Source organism: Solanum tuberosum, unplaced genomic scaffold (assembly GCF_000226075.1).
Source record: "Solanum tuberosum cultivar DM 1-3 516 R44 unplaced genomic scaffold, SolTub_3.0 scf00126, whole genome shotgun sequence".
NCBI classification, from domain to species: domain Eukaryota; kingdom Viridiplantae; phylum Streptophyta; class Magnoliopsida; order Solanales; family Solanaceae; genus Solanum; species Solanum tuberosum.
Window position 1 is genome coordinate 6494 of NW_006239051.1, and position 21716 is coordinate 28209.

The window sequence follows — 21716 nt, forward strand, 5'->3', positions numbered from 1 at the left end:
TGTATGACATGGCGTGTCTCATACATAATAAAAAAAAATTACAAGCATGTTATTTCTTTTATAAATAAAAAATTATGTAGGTCCTATTCTTTTACTTTACATTGTTATTTCTCTTTCCCATACATTTTACTGCACATTTGTCCATTTCTTTTCTTTCCCCTTTTTAAAAAAAGTTCTTCTTTAATTCTTCTTTCCTATAATATTTCAGATCATTTTTTACTTATTAATTTTATTTATTCAATTTTTTTTATATCATCCGATATATTTGTCTTTTTTATATTTGATAATTAACAATGCTGGAGTAATTGGACCCATGTATTTTTCTCCTACCTTTACTATCACCCCTCCTTTTGCCATTTCTTTCCTTTCACCTTTTTATTTTTTTAATTCTGTGTAATTTTTTAATCAGTTTTTTTAATGGTGAATATTATTTATCCAAGAAATATCATTTGTATATTTATATGTGTTCTCCATTTGATAATTATCACGTTGATTATTTTTTAAAAAATATTCGAGAATACGAGAAAAAATATATATAAAATATTTTCCCTATTTGTGGCATTATGGTTGATAGTTTTTCATATAACTATTTACAATGAGTTATATTAAATAAATAATAATTGTACAAAATAAAATTCATTTTATTGTAAAATATTTCAAATCAAACTAAAAAAATAAAGAAAATTGAAAAACCTATTTTTATTAATTTGGTACGATTTATTAATATAAAAATTGATGAAATAATTCAATTTGATAAAGTGAAAAATTGATCAATCATGCTTATATACATATGCCAAATGAGGGATATTAATAGTTTGGTCGAATTATTATCTAGACTTTTATTTTGTAGACGAAGGTTTTATTCTTCATTTTTTATTTTTCTCCACCATTTTTTCTTCTCATATTTTTATGTAATTAAAAAATTAAAAAATGATATACTTGTTAATTATCAAATATGAAAAAAAATTGATCTGAAAAAATTGAATAAATAAAATTAATAAGTGAAAATTGATCTGAAATATTATAGGAAAGAAGAATTAAAGAAGAACTTTTTAAAAAAGGGGGAAAAGAAAAGAAATGGACAAATGTGGAGTAAAATGTATGGGAAAGAGAAATAACAATGTAAAATAAAAGAATAGGACCCACATAATTTTTTATTCATTAAAATTAAATAAGACAGGAGAGAGAAATAATAATATTGAATAAAAAGGTGGGACCTACACTTATTAATTTCACCTACCACAAAAGGGTAGCTTCTTCCTCACTAAATTAATAATTCTAAAGCTTATCAACAATTATAACAAGATTGTTGAGAATGACAAATTTTCAACATTCACGGCTGCAAAAAGATACAATAAAGAAAATATACCATAAAACATATGACACCTGTATATAGTATAGGAGACACTTCATCAAAATTCAAATCTAATAAGAACAAGTAACCAAAACAAAAATCAAACAAAAAATTCAAGTAAAAGAGGTGAATAATTCCGCGTTTGATTTAATGGTCAATAAAATAGGTATTATTAAATTAATTTTGAGATTTCAGATTTAAATTTCAATAAAGATAAAAGTAATAGATAATTTCTTATGATTTATTCGAATTGATGATAGAATTATTTAATATTTATGCTGATGAAAACTATGAATAACACAATTATTTTTAAAAAATGGTTAAAGAGGACCACTTTAAGAAATCAATAGCGTACGTGGTGTGCTTAAAATCAGAAGAATTGGGAATATTGTGTCAAAGCTGAAGTCCTAAAATTGGTTATTTCTTCCTCCAAATGATTATTAATTAATAATACAAGAATCAAAAAGCTATATTTTTTTGTAGCTATTAGGCGACCATATATATCCATTTATATTACTGTCGTTATGTACAGTTCAGGACATTTAAACTATTTTCTTTTCAAAGTATTATGTATATGGCATTAAAAACACGATCAAAATTTCCATTTTTGTGCGTAGAGATTACATTTAAAATTCAGAATTGCCATGGTTCCCCTAATCCAGCAGATATCTCGAAGTAATAAGAAAAAATCATTTAACTTTATTTTATAAAATAAAAATTGCTCAACTAATGATAATTATCTCGAAAAGTCACTTAATTATTGTCATTTCACCGCAAAGACACTTAGTTAGTTGTATAATTCATATCTTAATTAGAGAATTAAATCAAGAAATTCTTGCGTAATTTAGTTGAATGACTTTTGTGTTACAAAACAAAGTATAGTAACTTTTTTGAGATTTAAGTTAGTTGAGTTACCATTTGAGATTTAAATTGCATATTAACTTATTTTACGACAAGAAGTTAATATCCTGAATCGACCTCTACATCTACCTGTTGAGAAGAGAAGTCCTCAATCTCAATAGTATAGCAACAAGTTAAAAAGCAGTGCACATATGGAAGGTATGAATAAATTAAAAAGATATCAAAAATATCCAAAAGAAATAAGTTGGAAAAAGATACACGGCTTGTTAGACAATTGGCTTTAATGAACCAGCAAACCAAAAGTCCCCATCAAATGAAAGCAACCACAATAGATACTTGTTATCATATACTAATAGTTAAATACACCTATTCACCAGTTTTTAAAAATAATTTCTTGTCAATACAAATATTGAAACTTCTCTCTCAACTTGGAACAAATGGAACCAGAACTTGAAAATTCTGAGATTTCCAACTTCAAAAAACCCTTTAAGAACAAGTGTGAAAATGTGAAAAGGTTTACTGATGAGCAAGTGAAGTTACTTGAGACCATGTTTAAACTAGGGACAAAGATAGAGCCAAGAGAGAAGCTGAAATTAGCAAGAGAACTCGGGTTGCAACCACGCCAAGTAGCTATTTGGTTTCAGAACAAAAGGGCTAGATGGAAATCGAAGCAATTAGAACACGAATATCGCATACTTCAATCGAATTTTGACAATTTAAATATGCAATTTGAATCCTTGAAGACAGAAAAGGAGAGATTACTCATTCAGGTATCCTACTTAATTTCTTTAGTGAAGATTCTGACTCTACTGCTACCGCGCAACTTATGGAAACGAATAAACTTTGTTTTGTTTTTTTTCAAAACAGTTGGAGACATTAAATGATCAGCTAGAAAACAACAACACTCGAGGAAGCGGAAGTCAAGATTCAAGAGACAGTGAATTGCAGCATACAAGTCCAGAAAATGGATTTACAGAGTTAGAATTGAAGGATTGTTCAGGTTCGAGATTTGATCACAAGAGTATAAATGAAGAGGATGATGACACAAGAGATAAATACTTCACTCCCAAAGAAGAATCAGAGTTGTGGAACCTGGAGGAATTAGGAGACAATAATTCCTTAGAACATTGGTGTGTTGGCTTAGGTAGTATTTCGAATTCCAAGTTGTGGGACTTTTGAGCCTCACAGATTGTACATAAATTTCATAAAGTAGGGAAGGAATATTTATTTATCTCGGTTTCTCTACTTTTCCATTGTGTCCAAGAATCAGAATGTAGATTGTTTGTGAATCCTTGTTATTGTTCACAAGAAAGCTTAACAAAAATGTTGCAGCTAGAAAAAAATATGCATGCAATGAAAGAGGAAAAAAGAGGTAGCCCGCTACACAAAGCATCTCGTGTTAGCATAGGGGTGAAGAAAAGATCGCACTATAAGGGGTGTAGAATAGGTTGTATATTCCAACTCAAGTAGAAGTCAAGGAATTTTAATATGTGATATATACATAAAAAATAATTTACCTAGCTACGTACATAGTGTAATTTCCGGCAAAAGTATATGTGGCTCCGCCACTGAACACGAGCATCAACGATTGATTTACTACTAAAATATCACAATTTTCCCATTGTAATTTCCTACTGAAAAATGTTTAGCGACTATTCTCAATATTTCAATGAGTATTCGTTAGGATTGGAAAATCATGTTTATAACAATTATTTCTCATGTATTCACCATGGAAAAAGCCTCGATTTTTAATACAGATTCCATTGCTTGAACCTGTAACATATATAAGTCACATAAAAATAACTTTACGATTGATCCAAAGCTTCTTTTGAAAAAGAAAAAAAAAGACCTTTTTTTCTTGTTGTGTGACCATAGTCAAATTGCCTATTACATACTCTCCCGTTTCAAAAATAATAGTCTAGTTTGACTTGAAACGGAGTTTAAGAAAAGAAAGAAGATTTTTTAATCTTGTGTTATAAATTAAAGTTATGTCAAATGTATCAAAATACCCTTTAATCTTGTAGTCTTAAACATGACACCTGAAAAATTGAAGTTAAAGTGTTGTCAAAAAAATAAAAAGGGTCATTTTTTTAAACAGACTGAAAAGGAAACTAAGTCATTCTTTTTTAAACGGATGGAGTATTACGCATAGGATATTTGAAGCTAATTTTGTGTGACCGAAAGTAGAGTTACATATCAAGTAACTCTACTTAAGACAACCGCTAATTAACCAGATTAAGGGGTCGTTTGGTAGGGAGTATTAGGAGAAATAGTCCAAGTATAATGTGTGGTACTATTTAGTACTTTTGGTAGGAATTTTGGGTCTATGTATAATCAATCCATGGATTAGTTATACACCCTACATGGTATTATAGGGTGTATAACTAATACCTTCCATTTGGTGGTATTAGTTCTAATACCATGGGACTAATCTAGGTAAAGACAAAAGTATCCCCTCAAATCCTTTTAATCATTTTGTTTATTTTCTTGATTTTATGTTTTATATTTATACTAATAAATTTATTTAAATAAATTAGCTTACAAATTTTATTATTTAGATATAATTTTTTGTTTCTAAAATATGAGTTATTTAATCTATTTATTATTAATATAAAATATTATAATCCGACTAATATGCTGATGTTGATGTATGAATTTAAGAACAATTCATAAGTCAAATATTGCCTCTTAACGGAAGTCATTTTATGATAAAGAATTTTTTTTAATTTATTGATACAAAACAAAGTTCAATAAATTTCTCTATAAATTATTATAGTTGTGTGACCTTTTGAGATGTTAACTCCAATTTATTAAGATGACAATTATTTACTCTCAAATAATTTAAGTGAGAAAATAGTGAACATGACAATAAAATTTTTAGTCTCCTAGCTAGTTAAAATGCTATAAAAAATTAATATTGTCCGTCAATTATCTACCTTGACCCAATTACATGAAATAGAATACCCCATAATAACTCAAGGGTATAATTGGAAAGCCTTTTTTTTGTAGAGTTTTAAACCACACACAAAACTAGGTAAGAAACAATGAACCAAACACTTGATAAAAATAATCTCTTCATTACTAATCCCTGCATTATTGATCTTTGTACCAAACGACCCCTAATAGTAACACCACTAGAGTAGAGATACATGTAAGTACCTCTACCAATTTGCTGACATTTTTTCACAAATTGAGTAAATTCACTTGAGAAAGATTCAACAATAAGAAACCATGGGGGAAAAGAAAGATAAATTCTAGTTTTGTTCCTAATGATGTTGTCTAACTAAATTAAAACTTCAATTAATTAAAATGTAATATTTTGATCTCTATGCAAAAGAAATTATAACGTGTAGACTATTTAACTAGAATTTTATTATCCCAAATATGAAAGCATGGCAGCAAATATAATTTAACATAAATTCCAGTAATTAAATAATATAGCGCTTAATAGTTTGTTAAATTTCCAAAGATTCACAAAAATTAGGATCAAAATATGTCAAACTAATTAAAGATTAACATGATTAATCAGATATCATATCTGACTAAATTCTCACTTTGTCATCAATATTAAGAGACTAAAAACACAAATAAAAAGAAAATAAAATTTATCCAAAGGTATAAGTTATTTAGAAGATATTTTATTTCATCCAACGACGGTTTGGCCGAGTGGTCTAAGGCGCCAGATTTAGGCTCTGGTCCGAAAGGGCGTGGGTTCAAATCCCACAGCCGTCATTTTTGTTTTTTATTTTTTTAATACCTTTTGATTTTTGTTTTTTATTTTTTTTACGTTTTGATCTGAAAATTTATCCAAAGGTTGTCTTCCTCACCTGGAAGCAATGGCTCTCTGCCTCTCAGCTTCAAAATCCATTGCTTTCAACATAAGATGCAGCAATTCTACAAGTGATTCTCTTCCATCTTCCTCTGTTTTCAAATCCCTCAAAATTCCCCGTTTCTGGCCATGGCAAAAGGTATTTTTCGTTTCATCTCCTTTTGCTCAGCTGCACGAATTTCAAGTTTATAAAGGTTAATTGAGTTGAATTTACAGGTAAAGATGGGACCTTTGACAGTATCTCCAATGGGGTTTGGTACTTGGGCATGGGGCAATCAGCTTCTCTGGGGTTATCAAGATTCCATGGACTCTGAACTTCAGCAGACTTTCAATCTTGCTGTGGAGAATGGTATTAATCTATTTGATACGGCTGATTCTTATGGGACTGGAAAGTTAAATGGACAAAGTGAGAAACTTCTTGGAAAATTCATTCGCCAGTTTCCAGGTCACATTGCTTTGTTCTTGTTTCTCATTAAAAGTACTCCCTATATATATTCATGTTTGGAAACTCTGTCATTAGGAAAATAAACCAATTCTTGCTTTTGAACATTTCACAGGCAGCATTAGGAAGTTTTGAATAACCAATTTGATACATTTTCTTTTTATAACCATGGTGTCTAGGCCATTAGCGGAGCCAGGAATTTCACAAAGGGTGTTCAGAAATAGCAGTACAAAAACTCTTTCCAAAAAGTGGAAAAAACATTTGCTACTAGTGAGAGTCAAACACACAAGCATTGCCTCATTACAAGCTTCTGAAACCATTAGGCTGCAATAGCTTGTTGTGTTAAGGGTGTCCAATACACGTTATTTAATCATTTCGTGTATTACTTAACTTGTATATACGGTATTTTTTTATTGACAAAGGATGTCCAATCCATGTAGCTACGCCACTGGTCTAGACCGCCCTCCACAAGACCACAAACGTAGGGGTAAGGTTTGCATACATACTACTATCCGCATACCCCACTTGTGGGATTACAGTGGCATGTTGGTGGTGGTGGTGGCGGCGGTGTCTAGGCCTCCTCAAATAGTTTTAAATTGTTCTCTTTAGGAACGAGGAGTAGAATTACATTGGTGATTCGGGTGATCCAGTCACAGGACACTTACGTTTCATTTTAATTTCTTCACATTAATGGAAAAATAGAGCAGCACTGAACTTAGCTTAGCTTCCCAACTTTTCATGTTTTTAATATGTTGTTTTGAAGAATTGTTTGCTACTCTCAGCAATTATGTAAATCTGTAACATTGTTTAAACTTTTCAGTTACATAATACCTTCCGTTCTTGGTTGGACTTCTGTCTGAGCATTTGGTGCTCAGTAAGTTGTTAAGGTAACCGAAATTCACTTCTGTTTTCTAAGTTTTTAACTTATCATGTTTTCAGGAGACAAGCAAGTAAAGAATGACATTGTTATTGCAACAAAATTTGCAGCATACCCATGGCGCCTAACACCTGGACAATTTGTGAATGCTTGCAAGTACTGTTCATCCTCATTTCTTCTGAACATACTGATAATCAGAATATTTAACTCCAGTAATATGGGGGAAAAATACCTATTGTAGAATTTTCATTTGATAAGAATTACTACATGTTTGTCAGAAGTGAACTTCAACAAACTTTTAAGAAAAACATTAAGTTCATAATTTAGCTGATTCTTATGAAGCAACAAGATGATTGTGTTAAACAGAACTTTGTGACAGGTCTTCTCTGGATAGGATGCAAATTGAGCAAATTGGAATAGGACAATTGCACTGGTCAACTGCAAATTATGCACCTTTGCAGGAACGAGCTCTTTGGAATGGTTTAGTTGCCATGTACGACAAGGTTACTATTAACTAAAAGTATTTATGTGGAATCGCGTGCATTTTTGTGAGGGAGATTTATATTTTTGGTGTTATTCTGTCACTATTAAAAAATTCTGCTAAATCTGGTCTTTATCATCACCTATGGATAAAATCAAATTACAATGTTTCCATCTCGTGCAGGGTTTAGTTCGTGCAGTAGGAGTGAGCAACTATGGACCAAAGCAGCTGCTGAAAATACACAAATATCTTGATGACCGAGGAGTACCCTTGCGCTCAGCCCAGGTGCTGAGTCTTCTTCCTACTCTACTATTACGTATGCAGTTACCTTTCTTTAACAGATTGTGGGATGCTCTGTTGTTTAAAAGTGTCAAAAACCGAATATGCATTACTTCTGGTTAGTCTAAGAAAATGAATCACCTCTAATGGGACTGACTTACCTGGTACGTACCTGTGCTAGTAGGAGGTAGCATGTATCCCATATTCATTGAAGACACAAGATAGCCTTGATATCACATGTTATCCAAAGAAAGAGAGAATCATCTCTAATGTTCAAACATCGTTAGTGGTCATCAAGTTCCATATGACCAAATTATTTTTTGAATTAATTCGAATCATTGCTTGCTTTGGTGTGACAATCTTACGCCAGTGAGCTCTCCAACATCAGGTACAATTTTCATTGCTGAGTATGGGAAGTGATCAGATGGAGATCAAAAATATATGTGATTCACTAGGCATACGGGTCATAGCATACAGTCCTCTGGGTCTTGGTATGCTCACTGGTAAATATACGCCCTCTAATCTTCCACCTGGGCCAAGGTACACACACTCTCAATTTCTTCCCAAGTTGAATTTTTCTTACTAGTAAACGAGCAAGTACAGCTCACACGATTATTTGATACTTATCTCAACGTAAAACATCACTTGTAGGGGATTACTCTTTAGACAAATTCTGCCTGGATTGGAGCCACTACTTACCTCACTGAGAGAAATAGCTCAAAGACGTCGGAAAACAATACCACAGGTAAACGTATAGTTTCACTTCACTAATATTTACTCCCTTTGAACTTAGTACTTTGAAATCACCAGGTAAGAGGTATAGCTATTAACATAAAAGTCGCAATGCAGGTAGCTATAAACTGGTGTATATGCAAGGGTACAATTCCTATCCCTGGAGTCAAGTCCGTAAAACAAACTGAAGAGAACCTGGGAGCCCTTGGTTGGCAACTCAGTTCTGATGAATTGCTCCAATTAGAATACGCAGCTCTTGATTCTCCACAGAAGATGATCCAAAACGTATTTCAGACGAAGTGACAACTTCTCCAAATAATAGATATGTTTAGGAAGATATACTTATAGAAGGCAATATTCGAGCTGAAGGATACCAATGTACACATTTGCTCTTCGAAAATGCATATTCTCAAATATCTGCAAGGTAGCTTTGTGCAAAGGTGTAATTTATATCCTATTCACCGGAGGTAAATTTTTAGATCCTTTGTCTCAAGGCTAAGAGAGTAGGATCACAACATTCGAGATATGCCGACTGCTGGTAATAACAGAAAACCCTTCAACCAAAGAACCAACAGTACTTAATCGAAAATAAAGAAAACAAACACAGCCCATAATCATAACAAACTCAAAAGAGCACTAAATTCTTTTTGTAAATGGAACTGGGGTCTAAACAAATGTGCCGCAGTTAAACAGACAACAATAGATCCACCAAAAAGTGAACTAAGCAAAAGAACTACAAAATCATGTGATTGGCATAACATCTCCGCAGGAAATGCAACCGACTGTCTACTTGATCTTCTTCTTTGGCCTCAACTGCAAAGCAAGTAACAAAAGAAACAGTTTAGTGTATGGAGTCGAGTTCAACAACATACATGATACAAATCTTGCAGAAAATTCTCAAGTTACCTGGTTGCTGTGACCACATTTCTTCTTCCTGCAGTTCACAGCACGTGGATGCAAACGGGCATAGCACCTGCAGAAAAAAACATGATTAAGCTGGAGTTCTGGATACATGTGACCCTCAAATGATATAATAATAACTGAAGAGAAAATGGACGTGTTCAACAGAATCTTGAGCAAACAACACACTTCCGGTATACCAAATTACCATTTCAAATGAATACATACGTCAGTACACCATATACTAAGCACCTTCTCCTGCTAACCCGCCCCGTGTGGTAAAATAATATTAGAACATAAATGTGTAAATTGGTATAGTGGAGGATCTAGAAACAGGGTTGATAGCAGTTGATAATAGTTGGTAGATTTTCACACATTATGCCTTCCAAGAACCTTAATTTTCCTTTAACCAAAGCACACAACCCAAAGTGTGCAAGCTAGAATCAGAGAGAAAACAGCTACTAATATTGTTAGTTTCGTGTTCAAGGTGTTGCACCAGAGATGTTTTTTTTTGGACTAAACCCAACTCACAACTTCCCATCCACCATTTTTAGCTTTCTATCCATTTAATCACCGTGTTGGAAGTTTTTTATTAACCATCAGTGGAAAAGGTCAGGACATAGACATCCAAATGCAACCTAAGCAAAGGTCAAGACATTGACACCCAAATGCAATCTAAGCACGCATTCATAAAGGACTGTGATTTTAACACAAAAACATTCTTGTACAGACCATCTTAAAGAGTTTAAATTCAACTGAAACAAATACATCTTGCCACAACAATAATTTGATATGTGGAGTTCATCAAATGATAAGAGATAAGTAAACCAAAGCGCTAAATGTAGAGCTTACTTGCGGCAAATCATCTTCTCTTGGTTGTATTTCCTGGCCAAGGCCATAAGAGACGGTTCAATGATCCCACCTCGGAGCCTCAGGACAAGATGCAGAGTTGATTCTGTTTTATACAAAATAAAATTCATTAAAAAGGCAAGATAATAAACAATAAAACAATCGCTAATATTGCGAACTGTTAATCCAACACAGACCTTTTTGGATATTATAATCCGCCAGTGTACGCCCATCTTCAAGCTGTTTACCAGCAAAGATCAGTCGCTGCTGGTCCGGTGGAATACCTATATACAGAACCCATAAATTCATTTGTTGAGATCCATTCATTAGTTCCATTTGAACGCCATTTCAGTTCCACAGATCAAATACGAGAAGAAATTAAACCAAAAAAAGATCAAATTTTTAACAGATGAATACCTTCCTTGTCCTGAATCTTGGCTTTGACATTGTCGATGGTATCGCTGGATTCAACCTCAAGGGTTATGGTCTTCCCCGTTAGGGTTTTCACGAAGATCTGCATCTTATCTTTCTGATGGAGATTAGGGTTTTTTTCTTCAGGAAGCTTATATTGGGGGATTTTAGGGTTTAGGATTTCCCCTTGATGAGAACGACGTCGTACGAGTGTGCCAATGTAAGGGTAAATTTCACTTGCCACCTGTGTAAATTCTGTAATTATTCACCTCCCTCTGCATTTGAATATGACAAATTAATGAATTATGCTTTAGATGTAGAAATGGTAGTATTTATTTACGCTAAATCAAGCAATATAATTAAAAATAAAAATGCATACATTTAAACTTAATTGAGTAATATGTGTATGTGAATATGTTACCTTCATTACTTAAATTACCAAACGAGTAAAAGATACGGGAGTTGTTTGATAGTTGGTTAGCATTATGCAGATATTAGTAATGTAAGAATAAGTTTTGAATGAATCTATGGAGTATTATTTTATACTCCATGTATTAGTTATTCTATCTTCTATTGTCCATAAAATACTAGTACATCTATTTCTTCGTAACTTATACATCTTATTTATGTAGGTTTCTAAATTATCAACCAAACGTCATATTAATAACTTATTTTCTATCTACCTCCTAAACGTCGTATAAGTTGTATGAAAACTAATAAATGGATAATTTATTTTTTATCCGGTTAGTTAGAGTTGTGCAAATATTAGTAATATATGGATTAGTTATGGATGAATTTATGTATAATTTTATGCAGAGATTAATTATTCATCGAGTGATAGTTAAATATGTATTAGTTATTCTACCTTATATCCGGCATAAAATAATGGAGAAACTGCATAATTGGAAGTATTACGTATTTTATCATATATACTATTATTACATATACTTTCGAAGTATTACGTATTTTATCACTAATGAGGAAGTTCCTACTAAATATTGAGGAAGATACACCTATATACGTGTATTTTTACTACCATGTGCACTAAAATATGGAGAGAGGCGAGTGAGATTTGTTTTGTATCTCATATACATACGAATCACACTAGATACATGTATTTGTATGTATCTGATGTGATTAGCATGTATATAGGATACAAATACGAGCGAGATGGGGGAGAGGCGAGTGATACAGTGTATCTAGAACAAACTATATTAAATTTTGACCTCATGTATTCTAATATACATGTATCTCAACGTATCTGGACGCACCAAAATTTGATAAAATATATAATATTACAAACTAAAGTATATTTATGTAATTAGTTCCCAAACTAGTGGGATTTATGTGAGTTCCCAACAATAATATATATTTCTTTATAACTTTTAAAACTATCAACCAATATAGCATTCTAAACACTAAACGATTCCTTAGCACTCTAAGGAATCAAAAAAAACTTCTTGTTACTCTTTAAATTAAGCTTCATTTTAATCAAGTATGATATATCAAAGACCAAAATAACATAACATCTATATATGAAGGATCAATGATAGTTTTTTTCTATATATTACAAACAATAGTAATCATTTATGGATAATTTATTTATAATTCTGCTAGTTAGAGTTAAATTTATGTAAATATTAAGAAGGTAGAAATATTAGTTATGCAAATATTAATAAAATAGCGATTGAAATTATAAGGAATCAAAGAAGAGTTTTTGTTACTCTTCAAATTAAGCACCATTTCAATCAATTTGATTACTACGTTTTGTTACTCTTTAAATTAAGCACAATTATATATAATAAATAAAATACGGAGCATGATCGTTTTCTCTATATTTTATACAAACAATAACCACATTGAATGCCACGCCCAGCTGCTCACCAACCCAAAACCTCCAGCAGACTAACTTCTTTCTTTGTGTGTCGCCGATGGACCAGTCACTTCATTCTTATTTAATAGTAGTAACATGGCAGAGTGTGCACTGAGCCTAGCCTCCTCTTCTCCCGTTCTCTCGCGCATCTCACCTACCCGATTCTCTCCTATCCGCCGACCTATTCTGTTGACCTCTTCGTTTGTTGCTGGAAAGCCACTTTTTTGCTCTCACCCGCATCGGAGAAACTCAGTGTTGAGTACAAATTCCTGGAGATCTCGGTGCCGTACAAAAGCATCAATGGCTGAGAGAGTGAGAGCGAAAGTGGAAGTGTACGATTCCGAGGAGGAACTTGCTGTGGCTCTAGCGAAGTACACTGCCGATTTATCGGAGAAATTTTGCAAAGAGAGAGATGCTTTTACTGTGGTTGTTTCCGGTGGTTCACTTATCAAGTCTCTCAGGTATTGATTGATTAATTCTATTCGATTCTACTAGTATTATTTTGGGGGTATATTTTTGGATTGCTAATGTTTGTTGCAGGAAATTGGTGGAGCCACCATATATTGATTCAATAGACTGGTCCAAATGGCACGTTTTCTGGGTGGATGAGAGAGTGGTTCCAAAGGATCATCCTGACAGCAATTATTTGCTTGCTTATGATGGTTTTCTATCCAAGGTATATTTGCTGCCCTTCCTACAATATAAGTATTGATTTTATTTATTACTGCTGCCTCAGTGTGTAGTGTAGTTTCTTCATTAGCTTTCTTCCCATTATATTTCACCACTCCTCTGTTTATTTGTTGTTTTTCCCAACTGTTGTGATCTTTTGCTTGTTAGCCCGATCAAAATGTAGGACGCAGTAGGTTTATTGCACTAGTGATTTCTTCTCATTTGTTCAATCAGATACCCCTAGGTATTAGTAGAGGTGCCCGGACACCAGGTTATAAAAAAAGTTTTCTTTTTTTCTAGTTACGAGCTATGCTGATGGTCTCAATCTCCTTAAGAAATAAGTTTTGCAGGGGGGAATGTGAACAGAGACTAAAGTGCACAGTATTGATGGAGAATACATCTAGAGTTATTCAGATTCTCATCCATCAACTCCAGATGAAATATTTGGGAAAATCAGTTGAGAAAGTAATTATGTGAGGGTAGGCCAGCGGTAACAAGGAATGCAAGTCATGCATACTATAAACATATCTTTTTCCGTAGTCCCATAGATTAAGAAATTAAGTAAGATAAGCCTGCTAATGTATCAGTGAGAACTAAAATGATATGATGTTCCCTGTTAAAATGTAAATTCACATTAGATTTCTTATCTTTAACACATTTTGTGCACTCTCTGTTCAATAGATCAAATAATAAATGTTGCTCTTACGTCTAGCACGAAAATCATTTAAGTTTCATGAGATCTACGAGGAAGAAACTTCCAGGGAAGCACCTCTCAAGATTCAGTTTAATGATCTACAGACCTTACTATTCCAAAATCTTAAGGAAGTAAAGATCCTTGTGGTAAGCTGCAACCAAAGACTGCTGCCTCTTCTTGGATAGAGCAAAGGCAGTCGATGTTATTTGATTAAATGTGTAATGACTCAGGTGCTTGGCTGGTATTTGACATCGTAAAAGATGGCAATGCAGAAAGAAAGATGGCTTCCCCTTTCTACCTCTATGGGGTGTACAATATTTGCTTTCTCACGTTTACATTTGAGAATTACACAGTTTCTATTGTGATTTGAGAGAAACATATGCTTTGCAATGGGCTAAAATGACAGGAGAAGCCGTCACTAGTAATTAGATTTCATAGGTAGGAGAAAGGAAAAAAAATTGTCATTAGAGATAAAATGAGTGTTTGCCAGAAGCTTTTTGACAAATTATGGGTAAGCGGAACCTACCACTGAGGTGCAGGGGAGAAGCACTTGGTATACGTAAGAACCTTGAGCCCTGCAACTGATACCCCTATTCACCCCTTTGGGATGTCGCCATTTGGCTTTAGCTCCTTGTTGATTGGCCCTATCTTTTGGCACCCTCGATCAATAATGTGCAAAGCTATTCTGCAAAATTAACCAATTTATCTAGTGTTGTTTTATTTTTGGTGTAAACAGAATATTTTAGTACAAGCAGAAGATTTCTTGGATGTTTTAGATTATTTGTAAGAAATAGTGGTGATAGGCGGCAATATAATTAGTCTGTAATACCTTTTGAAGGGGAACTACATATTTTGGATGTAGTATACCCCTGTGAATATATAGGTTAGTGTTACTATCCTCGAAAAAAAATAAAAAATAAACCAATTTATCAGTTTTAGTTTTTTTGACTTAGAAGGGGAAGTGAAGATAAGCCCATCTTCCGCTCCTACAAAAAGCTAATCCCCTCTCTTTTTATTTGATAGAAAATAACACTAGTTAGCCAGATCGAGTTTTATACTTAAGACATCCTTGTAAGTAAAGTGTGGTAAGTCTACACTTGGATGTGGATTTTAGATCTTTTGGGTGTGGGTTGTCATTTGAATAGTCTCTTCAAGATGGACGGAAGAAACAATCTCTACCTATGTGGATTCTCTCTCTCTCTCTCTCTCTCTCTATATATATATCATATGTGACGAAGACAAGCAATTGGTATACATGATCATATCTACCATGGAACCAACTGTGCGGAGAAGCTGTATGTTAAATAAGTTTTAGATTACATATTCTTAAGATATGTGATGATGTTACGTAATTCATGTAAAAACAACAAATGAAAAAGAAAATCTTTGCACTGTAGAAAATGTTGGAATAAACAGAATCCACTTTTTTATTAGAAAACATTAAAGTTTGCTTTTGGTTCACAGAATTCTGATATAAAATTACTTCTTATAGAACCTGTCAACCCCTGAAGCCCTCCTTAAACAACTGAGGTCCCTTTTTTCTTTTGTGGGGGGTTTTGTATTATGAAAAATGATGGAATATTAGCAAAATACTTCAAACATTTACAATTGTAGAGATTACCTAATGAAATGATTTGGAGATTTTTGTAGCTAGAAGAGTTTAGTGGGGTTGAGGTTTAGAGGATCAACTGAAAAGTAATTATAGCTTAAGCACAATTGACAATTGTGCATGTTAGGAAACTTAAAGAGCAAAAGTTGCCCAACTCAATACCATGTGGAGTTGCTGATAAGATCAGTTGGACACTTTATGTTGACTTCGCTGAATTCCTTCTAATATAAGGATGAATAAGTGGGTTTGAATCGCACCCTCAATGTTGACCTACTTACCTTCAGTTAAGGCTCTTCGTTATCCCGAACAAGTTGGGTTGTCGTGACATCTTATTTGGCAGTCTGACTAGCTCTGAAGCACAGACTATTTAAATAAAGATGGTTGTGAACTAAATTATCCAATTTGTATCAGAAAAGATGTTTAGTGATGCATGGCTGCCAAGGGCAGTATTTTGGATTTCAATTTGCTCATAGTACTTGCTTCACATGTGAACTGCCCACATTGTTTGATCTTATTATGAATGATGATAGCTGTTACTTCATCATTATTCTCAGTTGACATCTTTAATTCTTTCTACCAAACTTCTAACCTCACCTTTACTTTTCTCTTTGGCAGATACCTATTCCTGCTGGTCATGTGTATGCCATAAATGATGCATTATCAGCAGAGGCTGCGGCAGATGATTACGAGACTTGTCTAAGGCACTTAGTTAAGAGCAAGATTCTAGACATCTCTAAAGAGAGTGGATTTCCAAAATTTGATGTAATGCTTTTGGGTATGGGTCCAGACGGACATATAGCTTCCTTATTTCCCGGGCATCCTCTTGTCCATGAGAAAGAAAAGTGGGTCACCTTCATCAAGGACTCTCCAAAACCTCCGCCGAACAGGATTACATTTACATTCCCTGTAATAAACTCATCTGCAAATATTGCACTTGCTATAGTAGGTGCTGGGAAGGCAGATGTAGTGCATAAATCGCTAGGTGATGATAAAAGTTCTGATTTGCTGCCTGTGCAGATGGTTTCACCCGAGGGAGAATTAGTTTGGTTTTTAGATAAGGATGCAGCTTCGAAGCTGTAAGGATGAAGACGTGTGAGTTGCGTATTAGTGCTTCACACCTGTGTGTATTTTATTATTCTAATACATTCTGAAGAAGGGTTTTTTTCCCCAGTATTGTCTGTAAAATGTTGAGGATTCATATGCCATGATCCACTTTTTGGCAGTTTTTTCCTCGCTTGTTTTTGCAAGGGTCCTTGACTATCAGGAACTCGGTAATAAAACTGCAGTTCATTCTCCTATTATATTTCATCTACAAGTTAGGCATGTGTACAGATTTGCATCAGTAACAGGGTGTGATATACCAAGTGCAAAGCAAAGCTTAGTAGGTGTTGTCCTCCTTTGTCAGCAATAAAACAAGTGATAGCTATTCATAGATTGTTACTTCTGTATATTACTATTGCTCAATTTACATACATTCAAAACTTGACAGTGCCAAACATTCAGTTTGTATTAAAATGAGTCAGCCGTTCAGGTGGAAAATACCATTACATACGTCACTGTAATAGTAAGCATCCTAGCAGCTTTATTACTATGTAAGTAAACACCTCAACAACTATTTTGTCTTCTAATACTACAATACAATCATATTATTTATCTACCATTAGAGTTAAGTGTACTTCTCCTCGCTTTATGCCTTTGGATCACAGCCTTGACTCTATGTCGAATAGCTTTGAGAATCATCCTTAGTCACTTTTTAGCTACTAGCCTTCTTACTCGTTCAACGCCAAGAACTCTAAATTAGTCAGAAAACATCACTGAAGAGAAGCTGAAAAATGGAAGCAAACAGTGCTGAAATAGAAAGCTAGCACAGCGAGAATTCGGAGAACGAAAGAGGAACAAAAAGAATGAGGAGTCTGTCAGACAGCCATGAGACCATCTCAAACCTCTCAAAGGTTCAAGAACGATCATCTACTGATGCCACAGCTCGAGGAGCCATAGCAAGCTGTTAATCACGCTCTGGTCACATGGCCATGCTTCATCAACCAGACTTGGTTTCCTGTCTCCTTAGAAATCAAGGATACAGTGGTACGAGCCTATAGAACAGATCCTGTTCAAGTAAGGTCGTAGCCATAGGTCGTAGTTGTTCAGTTTATAAACAACAGACATATATGTTGCAGCACCGATGTGGGACGAGTCATACACCTAACTAGTTATATTTCCCTCTCTGGCAAATTGATAAAATGGAATAACGAAAAAAGAAATCAACTCTGGGATCTCGTTTAAGGGTACTTGATCAAGGAACAAGGAGCTTAAATTTCTCAAACCAAAAATTTAAAAACTCTGCCTCCATGATATTTTTGCATTGAACTCCTAATTTCCCTTACAACATGCATCTTGAGCCAAAACGATCTTTAGCTGAAGTGGTGATTTCTTTGAATTTTCCCGATATCTCAACTTGTGATAGAGAGCCTATTTTCCTTCTCCGGCAGTCTACTGTACCGGAGTTCCTTTTTAGGGCCAAAGAAAGGGGGTTTTTGGTGGCGAATTGTTTCCCTTTTGTTTTTCCAAGACAAACTATCTATCCTTGAAATTTGAATCTTAATTACTTGATAGACATTGTATCAATTTGGGGTCGTTTGGTAGAGCATATTAGGAAAAAAATTGCATGTATTAGTTTTATGTATTACTAGTAACTTATTTGATACATTTTTTTCAACCGATCTATAACTTATGCAAACTTAGTTATACATTCTAGTTGGTATTAAAGTATGGATAACTAATCCATGAAAATTCATGGATTTGTAATGCAAAAGGTTATTTGCCTATAACGTTAAACAGTTAAAAAATTTACTTAATTTTAATATGAATTTAAATTATGTAACAAAATATAGTTTAGATGATACCTGTCTCCAATAGTAATTCAATGATTTCAACTGATATTGCATATCCGTGCACATATTTTTATACTATCACTGTTTCGAATAATTAAATGAACTTAGTTTATTCACGTTATTTTTCCATATGCCCAACGGGCTCTTCTTTTAGGCCCAAACTTGAAAGTTCAAACTTCCTCAAGCAACTTGTGAAAGCATATTTAGGGTGTGTTTGGTCCGATGGAAAATATTTTTTTAAAAGTAAGTCGGTTTCTCTCTCATCTTTTTGTGTTTGGTATGCAAGTAAAAAATATCATCTTAAAAACACCTGTATATAATCTAGACTAATAAAATGAGAGGTAAGGGTGAGGGTAAGATTAGTTGTGTTGTAGACGAAAAGGGATCCTAACTAAATATAACACAAACGACCATTCCATCTATATATCAGTTAAATTGAATCGAGTCAATCAAATTCGTTCTTATCTATAAATAAGGCAACAAATCAAGTACTTATGACTTTGTGGATGGAGAGGGATCTAAACCCCAAATATCTCGATATCTCTAAAAATAATTCGATTTTCAAGATCGACTCTTCCAACAACTGCTCAGACATTCATCCCTTCGCGCTTCGCCAACCCTATTCATCCACGCCCTCAAAATGTAAGGGCTTATCTATGTGCTTCATTATGTTCTTTTGTGCCTAGCAGCTATCGACTGATTCTATTGCATGTTGGTTAGCAGAACTTTTCTAGTAGTACGAATCGCTATGCTTCACCTCTTTTTATATGATAATACATATCTTGGTTGTAGTGCTCCCTACAAGCAATAGCAATAGAGTGAATAACGAATGATCCTCTAAACTCAAAATGTGATTGAGTCTGATTAAAGCGAATGAATAATTAACGTGAAACATACACGTAAAACTTAATTTTCTAAATTAGAAAACAAATGAAATTTTTTGGTTGTCCATTCTATTTCTGGTGCGTCCCATTTGATCAAGTAGACGAAAGTACAAGATATATAATACGCAATACAAAGTGGTTCTTATAGATAGGATATGTCTCTCTATACGTATTCTTATTTTATTATTTAGTAGCGGTTGTTGGGATCTCTAAATTAAAGAGTTGAAATAATTTTAAAAAATTACATACCTTGTCGTTAAAGCAATTGCTCCTTGTCCCCAAAAATATATACTATACTATATATGTATATATATAATTCTTAATTTTTAATGTGATTCAATAAGATCTTTTCTTATCCTTTTTATGTCTTTCTTGATGCCTGAACAAAGCACCTCAATTTGTAAAGTTACTTATCCACACTTATTTCTTTTTGCGTTTCATATTATTTGGTCTCATATTTACTTTAATACACCCCGCATAAAAGTATGATCATCAAAATAGCAATATACAGAAATCTTTCCTATTTTGATTAATTATTTTTACTTATTACAAGACTCGTTCATTGATCTTGTCGACAAAAAGAGAGATCCAAGTAATTTGCAAATAATTAATGAAATTTCAACTTGCACAATTTGTCACGTACTCCACTTACCCGTGATGCAATGTTGTTTTGTAAAAAAATTCCTCAACTTGGTTAGAGTTCATTAATGTTTATTATTTATTATATAAGAAAGTGAGAGTTGTAAATAAACTATATACTATAAAGAATTGAACGGCTTTGGTTCTTTGTAGTTTGTTGAGATCGTCAATGTAAATAAATTAATAAATTACGGCCTTCATGCTACAATTCCAATTCCCTAAATATACTTTTTTTTTTCACAATTGATCAAGATTCAAGTAGAAGTGCCATTTCTATACATGTGACATGAGCGTGAAAAGAGTTTTATTTAATCTGCATTTTCAATTCGACGATAGTTAAGTCCATCTTTAATTATATAGCTTTAAGGGATCAACAAAAATAGAAATAGAGTAGAAGATACGGGTACATTGAAATTTAATATATCTTTAGTTAAAATTCTATTGTTATCTCATTTAAACTCTAATAAATAAAAAAGATTTAGATTTATAATTATGTAAACATTCTAATTTTAGATTCGCCTTTGAATTAAGCTGGGACAAGAGAAAGTAGAGGAGTACTGCGATAAGTGTAGAAAATAAAAGGAAAAAAAATTGTCCCCCTAATTAATTTAGGAGTGGATGTTGTTGGCTTAATAATTGTGCTTTTGTTGAACTTTTAATGTATAATAATGTTTAATAATAGGGTAATATACGAGTAATTTCCCTGGATAGTCACCCATGTTTGGGAAATTACCTTGGAATATCAATTATGTTTGTTTTTAGGACCACAATATCACCCAACTTTACATCTTTTCCTCAAAATATACTTACACAAAAAATAATTATCTCTCTCCTAATAGGATGTCATGTCACATTATTCCTTTTTCATTATTAACATTTTTTTAAAAAAATTTAAGACAACCCATATTACCTAGTAAAAAACTAACATAGCCCAAAAATTTCTACCCTAGTTCTAGGGGATTAGGCGGCAAATCCAAATATGAGCTCCTCCGATTCTTCAAGAAAATATGTGGCTTCCTCCGATTTTTCAAGTGAGATAATGTTTTTATATGGGCACTAATGGGCAATGGCACCTTTTTGTTGAGTCCGGAGCCAAAAGTGCAACTTTTTTTTCTTTAAAAAACAAAAACAACACATCAAAAAATGTTTTGACAAAAATTGACGCCGCTCCGCTAAAAGAAATAAAAATCGTTGCCGATTTTCTCAAAAAAAAAATTTTCTTTAAAATCGCTGCTATAACAGCGTTTTTATATATCAAAAAATTAAAAGCTAGCAGCGATTTTGTTTAAGAAATTATTTTTAAAAAAAATAAAAAAATCCTACCCTTGCAGAGAATTTAATAAAAAAAAAATTAAAAATAAAACTGAAGCCAGCGATTTTCATAAAAAGCTTTTTTTTAAAAAAAATCTTTACCCTTTCAGCGATTTAAATGAAAATTAAAA

General features: G+C 33.2%; 4 protein-coding genes and 1 non-coding gene across 5 annotated transcripts; 4 read left to right on the forward strand and 1 right to left on the reverse strand.

Moving 5' to 3' along the window:
* The first annotated feature begins 2583 nt into the window (after window positions 1–2583).
* LOC102585726 (homeobox-leucine zipper protein ATHB-7-like) lies at window positions 2584–3504 on the forward strand. The gene is made up of 2 exons (XM_006350428.2): window positions 2584–2985; window positions 3083–3504. The coding sequence occupies exons 1-2, from the start codon at window positions 2653–2655 to the stop codon at window positions 3392–3394; spliced, it is 645 nt and encodes a 214-aa protein (XP_006350490.1). The 5' UTR covers window positions 2584–2652; the 3' UTR covers window positions 3395–3504.
* A 2363-nt stretch (window positions 3505–5867) lies between these two features.
* Window positions 5868–5947, forward strand: TRNAL-UAG (transfer RNA leucine (anticodon UAG)). Its single transcript has one exon. It is a non-coding gene; the product is annotated as a tRNA-Leu (tRNA).
* A 33-nt stretch (window positions 5948–5980) lies between these two features.
* Window positions 5981–9333, forward strand: LOC102586055 (pyridoxal reductase, chloroplastic). Its single transcript, XM_006350429.2, has 8 exons — window positions 5981–6183; window positions 6261–6489; window positions 7426–7519; window positions 7743–7866; window positions 8028–8129; window positions 8512–8663; window positions 8775–8868; window positions 8973–9333. The coding sequence occupies exons 1-8, from the start codon at window positions 6052–6054 to the stop codon at window positions 9156–9158; spliced, it is 1113 nt and encodes a 370-aa protein (XP_006350491.1). The 5' UTR covers window positions 5981–6051; the 3' UTR covers window positions 9159–9333.
* Window positions 9334–9444: 111 nt separating this feature from the next.
* LOC102586389 (ubiquitin-60S ribosomal protein L40) lies at window positions 9445–11158 on the reverse strand. Its single transcript, XM_006350430.1, has 5 exons — window positions 11022–11158; window positions 10802–10888; window positions 10608–10710; window positions 9762–9828; window positions 9445–9668 (listed from the first exon to the last, which is right to left on the reverse strand). The coding sequence occupies exons 1-5, from the start codon at window positions 11122–11124 to the stop codon at window positions 9642–9644; spliced, it is 387 nt and encodes a 128-aa protein (XP_006350492.1). The 5' UTR covers window positions 11125–11158; the 3' UTR covers window positions 9445–9641.
* A 1694-nt stretch (window positions 11159–12852) lies between these two features.
* Window positions 12853–17161, forward strand: LOC102586717 (probable 6-phosphogluconolactonase 4, chloroplastic). The gene is made up of 3 exons (XM_006350431.2): window positions 12853–13349; window positions 13429–13564; window positions 16476–17161. Exons 1-3 carry the CDS (start codon window positions 12985–12987, stop codon window positions 16938–16940), a joined length of 966 nt encoding a protein of 321 aa, XP_006350493.1. The 5' UTR covers window positions 12853–12984; the 3' UTR covers window positions 16941–17161.
* The last annotated feature ends 4555 nt before the right edge of the window (window positions 17162–21716 follow it).

Coding starts and splice junctions, on each gene's coding strand:
- LOC102586717 (XM_006350431.2), top strand. CDS start 12,985: ATGGCAGAGTGTGCACTGAGCCTAGCCTCCTCTTCTCCCGTTCTCTCG. Junction 13,350..13,428: donor TCACTTATCAAGTCTCTCAG/GTATTGATTGAT, acceptor TGTTTGTTGCAG/GAAATTGGTGGAGCCACCAT. Junction 13,565..16,475: donor ATGATGGTTTTCTATCCAAG/GTATATTTGCTG, acceptor TCTCTTTGGCAG/ATACCTATTCCTGCTGGTCA.
- LOC102585726 (XM_006350428.2), top strand. CDS start 2,653: ATGGAACCAGAACTTGAAAATTCTGAGATTTCCAACTTCAAAAAACCC. Junction 2,986..3,082: donor AGGAGAGATTACTCATTCAG/GTATCCTACTTA, acceptor TTTTCAAAACAG/TTGGAGACATTAAATGATCA.
- LOC102586055 (XM_006350429.2), top strand. CDS start 6,052: ATGGCTCTCTGCCTCTCAGCTTCAAAATCCATTGCTTTCAACATAAGA. Junction 7,867..8,027: donor TAGTTGCCATGTACGACAAG/GTTACTATTAAC, acceptor CATCTCGTGCAG/GGTTTAGTTCGTGCAGTAGG. Junction 8,130..8,511: donor TACCCTTGCGCTCAGCCCAG/GTGCTGAGTCTT, acceptor CTCCAACATCAG/GTACAATTTTCATTGCTGAG.
- LOC102586389 (XM_006350430.1), bottom strand. CDS start 11,124: ATGCAGATCTTCGTGAAAACCCTAACGGGGAAGACCATAACCCTTGAG. Junction 10,889..11,021: donor CAAGATTCAGGACAAGGAAG/GTATTCATCTGT, acceptor TTCTGTATATAG/GTATTCCACCGGACCAGCAG. Junction 9,669..9,761: donor AATGTGGTCACAGCAACCAG/GTAACTTGAGAA, acceptor CTTGCTTTGCAG/TTGAGGCCAAAGAAGAAGAT.